Raw genomic sequence first — 10,826 nt, 5'->3', positions numbered from 1 at the left:
TGCCATTATGCTATATGTACATGTGTATTTCTTCTAAAGTGGATTTTCAGAGACCCAGTTGGAAGCTGGTGTTTCACTGTCTTACTCTGCATATTCCCTAATGAATTCCAGGCAGTCACAGCAGCAGAGTACAACTTTTGAGATTAGAAGAGCTTACTCTTTAAAGATTTATTTTTAGCTGGAAGGGAGAGTGTAGGCCTCAAAATGCTGGCAGGTATGTTCTACAGTGGGGATCTAATTTGGAGGTCATTGGAGATGAAGGTCTCAGGGGGGCTCCTCTTGCCTCTGCTACAGGACAGGGTAGCTCTGCTGATTGTCACTGCCTTGTTTGAGGGGTGGTCTCCATCATCCAAGGGAATTCAGCCTGTGGTTGCCGTGAGACCACTTGTCTAGAGTATACATTGTATCTAGGCCCAGACCTGCCAGAGTGTCCACAGGCACACTTGAGAAAATGACACTCCAGACTCATTAAATATCACAATTCGATTTTGATGCCACTAACTCAGGTTCCTGAGATAAATTTCCATACAATTCCTACAGATTAATATGGATATGTGCATCACCCCGGGACAGGCTCTGATGAAGGGCAGGCTTGGAGATGCAATGGGCAAGGTTGGGGAAGAGATACCCTCTTCCGGGCTCCGATTTGTGCCCTGAATTTGGGCAAGCTCTAGGAGCACTGGCAACCCCACCAGCACCAGAAGAAGCTGGTCCTGGCTGTTTCCTTAGACTGGTGAAACTGCTCTGTTGGTTGTGCCCTGGAAGGGTGGAGAAAACACACACACATGCACACACATGCGGTCTGAGGGGGAATGGCAGGGACAGGGTAGAGCCACAGAGATAGAGAGACCTAGAGTCAGAAATCCTGAGTGAGACACACAGAAAGGCAGAAAAAGGCAGAAAGATGCTGAGGGACAGAGACACCAACTACAAGAATGACAGAAGAAGGAGACAGATAGAGGGAGTGAGAAAGATACTGAGAAAAAGGGACAGTAAGGGAGAGACTGAGAAAGACAGAGACAGCCAGAGTTGGAGCACAGAGGCCGGGTCTGGGAGACGGTGGTTGAGTGGGAGGTGTCAGTAGCAAGGGAGGTGGTGACGGCTCGAAGCATCCCCCGTTCTCCTCCTCCCCCTTCACGCTCAGCCCAGCCGGCGGCGAGGAGTCGAGAGCCCAAGGTCGCCCAGTCCTCTCGGCTGTCTGGAGCTGAATGGCTGGCAGTCCGCTGCTCCCCCGCCTCCGGCCCGGCAGCCACAGGTCGGAGGCTCCCGGCGTAGTCGCTCGAGGCCGGCAGGGGCGCCCTGCACCCTCCCGCGCCCTTCCCCGCCCTACGCTACTCCCTGCTGCTCTTCCCGCCACTCCCCTGGGCTTTGCGATCTTCCCTACGCCCCCCGGGAAGGGGGCGCTGCGGCCACCGAAGACACGGCGGGAGCCACTTCTCCCTGTAGGCCCAGCCCGCGAGAGCCTGAGAGCGGGATCTGTTTACATGGGGTACTAATTAGTCTTTGAGGAATCATTCACCCACGTGCCAAAGTAATTGTCCGTGTCAGGAAGGTAGGCGTGCCAAGCCGCGGCTCTGCGGAGAAACCACCACCACCGCGGCGGCCAGAAACCCAACGCGCTCCAGAGCGTCCCCGGGTGGCCGGGCAGCACCAGGGACAGCGCCCGAGAATCCACTGGGGACAGGCTCCTGGGCTTCCCAGCGTCGCGGGTAGAGGTACAGCTGCTCCGTGTGCCGCAGGCTCCAGATTCTCGCCACCCCACCCCTCCCTCAGAAACTCGGACTGCTCTCGTCTGCCGTGTGGTTCTCTTTTCTTCCGAAAGGCCAGAGTCTTATCTCTCAACTTCAAGTCCAGAGGACTTGCCCAGTCTCCTCCCCTTAAGTCATTTCCACCATCCTCAGGCAGCTGTGGGAAGCCGAGAGTCCTAGACTGCTCGTCCCGGTGCCAGCGCTGGCAGTCCCAGTCCGTCCGGTGCAGCAGTCCAGCGCATTCCCCTCTCTCCCTCCCTCTTGCTCTCCCTCCCTTTCTGTCTTCCTCTCTTTCCTCCTCTACTGCTCCCTCCCTCTCTTGCCTCTTAAGTTTCCTGCACCGTGAATCCAACTGTGTGTGCCAAGCCTTGGCTCCCGCGAACCAATCCTGAGCGCGACCCGGGCACTGGGACGGCGACTCCGCCAAAGCTGGACGAGGCAGCTGGACCCGCCTGCGCTCGAGCATGGAGACGGAGCGCCTGGGAGGGCACGTCCGGGGCGCTGGAGACGCCAGGCCCGAGTAGCTCCTCAATGGAGCCTGCCCGGAGCTGTCCCTTCTCGCCGGTTTCACCCCAAGTCCTGTGCGGTACGTACCCTTCGCCTCCACTGTTCCCGGAGGGGACACCTTGGAGCGGGGTGGTGGGCACCAGGAAGGGATGCAGGGAGGGGCGCTGGTTGGGAAAGAGAACAAGCCTGGCAGGTGACCCTCACAGCTTGGAGGAGGCTTCCTCTCTAGAAGTTAGCGACCGGCTGTGCCTCTTGGCTCGAAAAAAGTAGTACTAGAGACGTGACTGTGAGCGTTCGTGTGTATCTCTGTGTGTGCCAGGGGCTCGAATGGGTAAACTGAGCCCTGCTTTCCTGTATGCAAATTGCATTCTCTTTCCCCACCCCCACTTCACCGAACGTGTTGAGATACCCAGTACCTAATCCTGGTCAGTTCTACCTACCCTTTCCTTTCACCGCGCCCCCCTCGCTCAGTCTCTCTCTCTCTTTATCTTTTCCCTCTATCTCTCTCTGCTGGTGTGTACGTGTGTGAGCACTGCCAGGGCTGGCGAAGAACCAGCCGCCGCCTTTAGTCCAAGCCGCCCGGCCACCAAACACTAGGGCAGGTCTCGCTGCCAGAGAAGGCTGGGCTCCGAACCAGCCTGCACGCGGCTCAGTGTGCTCCGCCGCCTGGGAACTCGCACCCGAGAAGCGCAGGGCGCAAGGAGCCCCTCACCCTCCCTCTCGTCCGCCCTCCCGCCTGCCCGCGCTTGCTGGTCTCAGGCGCTGGATTTACTCGCTTTTCAATTTTTCCGTACCCTCCCTCCTGCTTTTTTTTTGGTCCCCCACTCCCCGCCAAGACCCCCTTTCCCCGCTTGATCGTCAAGCCTAACCTTGCCCGCGTGGTCATGGGATGTCTAATTTCATTTGTATCTAGGCTGCTGAGAGCGCTCCTTGCTCTGTAAAGTGGATGTCAGGTGGATCTATGTTTTTGAAGGAACAAAGACTCAGAGAAGGCACCGCCAAGGAAGTTTGAGACGCGGGAGAATGCAGGCTGCGTGCTGGTACGTGCTTCTCCTCCTGCAGCCCACCGTCTACTTGGTAAGTCTTGGCGGGTTCGGGGATTTTGCATTCCCACCCCGGCCGGGAGGCAAAGAAACTGGAGTCACGCGGGAGAAGGGTTACACCGCCAGTTCAGCGAGAGCAGCTTCCTAGCAGCTGTGTTGGAGCAACTTTGGCAAGCTGGTCTCCGGATTCCTGCGGACTTTCCGGGGTTCCCATCCCCATTTTTTGCTCCAGTCCCCCAGTCTCCTGCGCGTGATTCTGAAAAGCGGCTAGGGCGCCCAAGACACCCTAAACCCAAGGAGGTAGTGAGATGGGGCGCTTTATGTGGTAGAGGGCAACGAGATGAAGTGGAAGGCAAGAACTCTCAGTAGCTCATGCACGGAGTTTAAACGAAGGGAAGTTTAAAAGCAAGGTGTAGTTGGGGGGTGGAAAGCACAAATCTGCCCAGGTCTGTGAGTTTAAAAGTGAATCTACCCACCCACTTCCCCGATTTGGAGATGAGATACATAGAGAAGCGCAGTTAACTTTCTTTGACTTGTAAAGGTTCCGACAGGATAAGTTAAACTATCAGGAGTACTGCAAGCAATCGGAGTTAGGTCAGAGATACTACAGCAAACATGTCCACCTTCCTCTCGTTTTCATCAAATAACTAAATCCCATTTCCAGTGACTAGTCCATTATTAGGGAATGGTAGGCCTTGTCGCCAGGGAGAGAATCCTAAACAAAGCCGCGGTCTGTGTCTTTCAGTAGCAGAATTTTCCGGGGGCTGGACTTTGTACACTGCTGGAACTCGGTTCCTGGTTGAAGCGCTTTGTTGTGGTGAATTGAGAGCTGTTTGTGCCGTGTTGAGGCAAGGAAAATGCGATATTTCAGGTCTGGCTTCTGGGGTGGGAATGGGGGAATGGGGGTAAGGGACACTTGTGCCCTGCTGGTGAAGTTGTGTTCAGTGTCCTGACCACCATAGCCCATCCTGAGCTGTGGGAGTGCACCGAGGGCTCGCTGTGTTCTGTCTAGGGGTGAGGTGCGCTAAAGCAGCCCGAACTCTCTGATGGGGCTACACCTCTGATTGGAAGTGGTATTGGCGCCCCTCAGTCCCAAGAGCCTTAGATAGAACCCACAAGCCTGGAAGAATTGCCATTCCTACAATTGAAAGCGTTTCTCGGCCGTTGCCTTGATGCATGTGACTGCAAAGCTGCGAGTTGTGTGAATTCTGTGTATGTGAGTGAGTACGTATATATGTGTGTGTGTGTGAATGTGTATTTAACCGATTTCAGTTTCAATCCAAGAACCCTTAACGTTGCCTGTCTTTGCACCTTTATCGCCTGACCGTAGCAGCCGCGGACGCCAGAGGGCGCTGCGCATCAGCGTCCTCGCCCACAGGACACCTTGGGGTAAACAGGTGAAAGCCAGGGCAGCCAATCCAAAAGAACAGCCTTTCTGATTCTGTCGCCGAAGTCTGTGCCTTTCCCCGCTGGAACGCAGACAGAATGCAAAAAGTGTCCTTCCCATTTCCCATCTTCAATCATTTTCTCCCCCACCTGTGTCCAATAAGCCCACTGACATTGAGAGACCATGGATGGAGGGCAGAAAGTTTGGCCAAAGGAAATACAGAAATTTTTTATTGAGAGATGCGGGGAGGGAAAGCAAAGTGAAAGCGACGGGGGCGGGGGGAGGGGAGGCCGGGAATATTAAGGATTCCCTTGACCAACGTAACCCGTCTGCCCCTTTCCTCTGCATACCTTTATGCATGACCTGAACCTGAAGACTGTTCTTATGTCCTTGGGCTGTGCTCACACACACGGCAAGGGCTTGGTGCAGTTTATTGCTTGGAGCAAGTATTTCGATAGTCTGGAAAATAATCTATCAAAAGCAGAAGTGAAATCAATACGTTGTGTTAAATTTTAAATGTGTTTGTTGGCAGTTAAACCGTTTTCCACTCATTACAACAACAGTGCTGGATTTATTCTAATGCGATGCGTTCTCAACAACAAGCGCATTAATTCTCCTTTAATTGTAAACTGGGAGCATTTGAAAACCATTCAGTGTGCAAATTATGCTGATTCAATTACCGTTTAGTTACAGACTTCATTACCTGAATGCCTTTTGGCAATACAGAGAAAGGAGACAATTTTTCCAATTTCACTCAAAACAATACGAAATGTGAACAATAAAATAGAGAAGGCGATTTAGAAGTCCATTCTTTTTTCTCCAATCTAAAGTAGTTTTGTGTCGGGGATTAGAAACCACATGCACCACAGAAACTAAGGCTGATGGCTGTGACCCAAAGCAGTATTTCCAGGGATTGTAATCCCATGGATATTTGCCAGCAGAATTCTGAGCTGTTTTCCTGGAGGAGCAAAAAGCTGACTTCTACCATGGAAATGAATTTAAAACGGTGAATTGGGCAGTCATTTCAGGATGGTTTTAGACAAATAAAGAAGTAGAGAGCCTTGATTAAAACTCTAGGGCAATGAACCGATCAAGAAGCGATCAAGGCTTCTTTCTTCATCTATTTCATTAAATACCAGATACAGTTAACTGGATTGATCATTTGTTTGTAGCTGCACATTGGAAGATCTTATCCCTTTGTAGGAACCTGCATTAGATGCATACAGATTGTCAGGAGCTGCTTTAAGTTACATTCAAAGAAGGCAAGAGTGGCAAAACCATTATTTTAATTTTCTCTTGAATTGACATAAGCCAGGGAAAAATTTGATGGATAATTTTTGCCTTTGTGAGCTCATACCACTAGTTAAGTGCCTGTATCACTCTGTTTATGCCTTGCCTCTTGACTGATATCTCAGTGTACCTTGCCCTTTAAGCCCATGGTATCCTAGCTATGTTTCCCAGGGAGTAATCACTACATTAAATCCAGGAAGCAAGGCTTGTCTAGTTATCTCCTACAGAAATATTTAGGCTTCTGTTTAAAGAGAATACCTTAAATACTCCCAAATTTGAGAATAATTTCTTATGAAAACTCTGCAATAGGTCAATACTCCACACCAACCCACAGTTTCCTGCCTGTATTTGGGTGAATGTTTGCAAAGTATATTTCTGGCCCCAGGATTCTTTGAACGCTTTAGGTTGAGGATTTTTGTGTTTTTTGAGAGACAATTCTGTCCTAGTTCAAAATAGAAGCTTATTTTAGTATTTTAATGGGAAGCTAATTAGATATGTGCCCACAGAGTTACCTTCTGAAGCATGTTAGCTAGAATACTCAAAATCCACCACAGGACAAGCTCCAGCCATAAATGCATGGGGGTGGGAAACTAACTTTTAAACATAAAGGTAAAGAAAATTTCAGACTATTGAATGTTATATATTGCAGATTTAAAAGCCTGAATTCAATAGGAGAGAAGTCTATGGTTGACAATGCTTGTTAAAAATAATTTAAAAAGTTTTGCAATCTTTATTCTCTTATTAGTCCTGGACCAATTCCAGGGTATTTTCAGTATGATACAATGGGATGGCAGGATGATAGCATTTTAACTTTATTGAAGCATATACTGAATAAGCTAGAAAAATATGGTTTCTTGCTCTGAAGAATGGGGGTTCTAACTTGAGTCAGCCTCATTGGATCAAGTAGAAGGATAGGCCAGGACACTAGGAGAGCATCTCCTACAGGTTGTGGCATTCTGTTTGGGGGCTCACCTGTGGTAATTCTCAGTTAGAGAGGTGAGCCTAATGAGCACCTTCTGAACGTGCTAATGAAAAAGTTACTCAGAAATTGAGTCCAAGGCATCTGACAAGGCATTGTATAATGTTACTGTGACTAGTCACACATCCACAGCTCTCTTCTAATGAGAAGAGGCCCCACCATTTCTGTTGGGAATTAAATTGCTAGTAATCGAGTTGCTTTTTAAATCAAAATAGGCAGGAATTAAAAATCCTTTCTAAACTTGTGCCACAACATTTTGAGCCATCTATTCTCTCAAATTTAGGATATTCTTAAAATGTGAATTCTACACCAATTGTTTAATAGAGTTTCAAGAGTAATTAATGTATCCATGGGACCACTACCTCTACACTGTTAAAAGCCAGATCATTTGGGTGAATTCCACTCATTATGAAGATGGCTGTTAGGTATATTGGAGCTGGGGGAAAAGCAGAGGGAGAGAGAACAGCAATGTCTTTTCTTTGGATTAGGTATGTGTACTTCTCATCCTTTAAAAATTAAGCCAGCTGCTCAGTGAAAATTTTAATCAATTTGAGCTTATTGCTGAAAATAAACAAAATAAAATAAATTTCCTGACAGTGACTATTAAGTGTTCCCTACTAAGGCTAGTTCTTGGAAACTAAAAGTTTCTCATTCCTTTGCATTTCCTGACTCTTCTACTACAGACCAGCCTTCTAGATAGATACAGGATTCAGACTAGATTTTTGGAAGGTCCTCTCCCCCAGCATCACAGCCGTAGAACTCATCAGTTTTAAGATGTATTCCTGAGCTCTGTGGAACACAGAAATTGCTACTATTCTAGGCATTTCCCTGAAATGTTCAACTTTCCATTGACCAAGAAAGCAGCTCGCCCAAGTGTGTGGGAAGAACTTGGGTGGGCCACATTTCTGCCCCATTTCCAGAAGGATTATCTTGGTCTGAGGCCTTCTAGTGATAGCTTTAGGGAAGCTGACTGTAGTGTTAGGAGAGAACCAGGATTGCTCCAACTTTCTCAGCGGTATTTTTTTGGAAAGCCATTAAATTCGTGGCTCCTCTGTGCGAAGTTGATTTCTATTTGGCTTTGAATTGTTGACGGCTATTTCTTCCTTAATGAAAGTGTTGTCTGGGTGAAAAATATACCGGGTGGCTGGGAAATTGGTTGATTTTTTTTTTTTTTTTGAGATAGGTGCCCAATGTCCTGCTTTTCTATCTGAGGGAAGATTTTCTGCACACTGCAGAAATTGACAGCATTGTCCGGGTAATAACCGTCGTCGACAATATTTTCAAAAGGGCATTTGAGTGATGAAAGCATTTGGATATTGCTTTTTCAAATAAGAAATTTTCTGTCCTGAGCTTCTTTGATTTTATAGGGGGTGGGGAGTTAACTAGGGGGGCGGTGGGGAAGAAGGAGTCACGCATTGGCAGAGATGCCTTCCCCATCCGCCCAGTCCTGGAATACCAAGGTGCTTGTCAGCTTCGCCTGGAGTTCCTGGATCTGAAGAGCCCTCAAAGAATTCGGCTGCGAGTCAAAAGGGAATTTCAGGAATGAGGAATAACACTCTTCTTGCGCTCCTATAAAGCAAGTGATGTAAGCTCTGAAAGTTTGCCTGCCAAGTGGGAAGTTAGGAAGTGTGCATTCTTTCTGATTTTTTTAAAAATAGAAAGTGTCTAGCTTTGATTCGATTCAGGAAAGCTCCTTTTGGGCAACCATATCTGTTAGGGGCTTCAGATCTCATTTTAAGACCTTAACAGTCCCCGCCGTTTTAATTAAGGAAAGGCAGGCGAGCCTGCCAGCCAAGAGCAGTCGGGTCAGCGGCTTCATGGTGCAGCTGAGTCTCAAAGCGGGTCTGCACTCTCGCCTCCCTCTGCATTCTCTTAGCCACCACTTGCCTGGTCCCGTCGCGTGTGTGCAGGAAGTTTCAGTCTTGATTTATCCACTAGTCAAGTTCCCGACCAGCTCTTTTTCTGGATGTCAGCACTAACCCCCTCCCGGAGCTTGGTAAACACAGCGCGCGCATTTTTCTGCCTCAGATTGGCATGTTGACGACTCTGCTTGAAGGAATGTGACAATAAAGTGGGAAACCAAAGCTTGGCAAGCACTTAATCAAGGATAAAAAGGTTCCGCTGTAAGGATGTCACTCAATTTATTGTGAAAGTCGAATGAATTACGTTTAATGAAAGTGCTCCCCAGATGAATATTACCAGCAATTTCCTGAGTTGGCTCTGTCAGCTCGAGATGAGGAAATGCCAACCCAGATCAGAAAAGAGCGCCCGTCTCAATTACTATGCAAGCTTTCCAAGAGCGGCTTTTTATTGAGATGATATATATTGGCGGCTTCTTCAAACCCCTCCGCGCGCCCAATAGCGCGTTTGCGCATTTTCCAAGTTTGCCGTCTGCCCTCGCGGGTTGGTGGCTGTTGTTTAAACTTCCGATGAGCGCGCTACGTTTCTGCTACAGTATGAAAAACCTAATTACCTCCTCTGTAAACAGCTTTCCCTAGTATATTTTATTGACTGCGGAGGTGGGAGCCAGCAGGGGGTCCATGGGGGTGGGCGGGGAGCGGATTATCTCGCTCCGGTGCCCTCTGTGGTCGAAAGTTCCTTAGGCGTCTAGTCAGGGGCTCCGGGTGGTGGAGAGCGAGATGGCGTCGGGAGCCGGGGCGTTGGGACAGCGCAAGCGGTGGGGTCCCCGGAGCAGCAAGACAGTAGCGCCTCTCGGGCCACGGCTTGCGAAAAGCTTTCCTAGCTCCTTCTTTCTATAAATTAATGAGGGCATTTTACTCGTTCAAGCCGGAAATATGATGGGGAGGGGGTGACACCGGACGCAGCCAGAGCGCATCGCCTCATCTACATGAGAATGGAGAACCGGGAGGCTTTTCTTGTACTGTTTCTTTCTCCCACAATAAGACAAATTGCTGCTTAGAAAAACCGAGTGTTTCCTTAGAAACTGGCTTGCGGGGGCTCTGCGCGTCCCCACTGAAACTGCCTCTGGTCGCGCCTCGCCATCACCCCCGCCGCCCTAATGGATTCTGACGCGAAGGATCCCAGCCGCCGCGGCTAAGGGCGAAGGGGGAGGCCGCGCGTCCTCGCCACACCAGAGGGAGAGGGCGTCCGGCTCACACATTCCACCCTATATCTTAGACCCCGTCCTCAAAGATAGACTTTAAAAGGCCATTTTCCTTCGTCTTCTACAAGAAACAAGAAACTTTTTTCGACGTAGATGTCATACCCTCCCTTCGGAAACTCAGTCCGCTGACCAAAGCCGCAGTGTTCGGGCCCCGGGGTTTCCCAGCTGAAGTGGCCGCCGCCACAGCTGCGCGCTTTATTGTCTGCTTTCAGTCGCAGGTGACCTCGAGCGATCCCGAAAGGTTTATGGAAACGCAGGTGCAACCCTCTCGCGTCCGGACCCCAAGTTCCCACACCAAAGCGCTGTTTCTGGGGAACTTTTCGTCGACGCCACCAAGCTTCGGTGCTTCTGGGACAGCGGGCTGGACAGTGGTAGTTCTCGGGAGAGAGGCCGCAGGCTATAAGATTTGATCCGGCGCAGGAGGGCTTGGGGCACGCCAGGGCCCGGAGAGCGATTCTTCAGCACCGCGGCCAGCGCCGCAGGCTCCGCCCCGCCTGGTGCCCTCAGTAGGACCTCCCTCCCCGCTGCAGCTCCGGCTGGGCCCTTAAAGTCGAGTTAGCACCCTCAGTTTCCGCAGATACCTCCTCAAGGCCCAGTCGTGACTGTGACGACGCGCCTACACTTTCCAGTTATTCGGGCGGCAGCTAGCTCCAGTCGCTAGGTCCCCACCGTGCCCTGCGGTCAGAAACTCTGGCTTGCACCCCTCTCCATTCCCCCACCCCGTGGTTGCGGCGTCACGTGATCACCA

At 50.0% G+C, this 10,826-nt stretch overlaps 1 protein-coding gene across 1 annotated transcript in view; it reads left to right on the top strand.

The window, feature by feature from the left end:
* Positions 1-2,076: 2,076 nt before the first annotated feature.
* The window catches only part of NXPH1 (neurexophilin 1), a 325,523-nt gene continuing 316,773 nt past the window's right edge, over positions 2,077-10,826 (top strand). The window contains exons 1-2 of the mRNA XM_015134016.3: positions 2,077-2,334; positions 3,169-3,332. Coding sequence (XP_014989502.1) covers positions 3,279-3,332 — 54 coding nt within the window. The 5' untranslated portion in view covers positions 2,077-2,334; positions 3,169-3,278. The remainder of the gene's footprint in view (positions 2,335-3,168; positions 3,333-10,826) is intronic.

The sequence above is a fragment of the Macaca mulatta genome, chromosome 3 (assembly GCF_049350105.2).
Source record: "Macaca mulatta isolate MMU2019108-1 chromosome 3, T2T-MMU8v2.0, whole genome shotgun sequence".
NCBI lineage: Eukaryota > Metazoa > Chordata > Mammalia > Primates > Cercopithecidae > Macaca > Macaca mulatta.
Note: the sequence above shows the minus strand (reverse complement) of the source record. Positions and strands in the feature narration are given on the sequence as shown.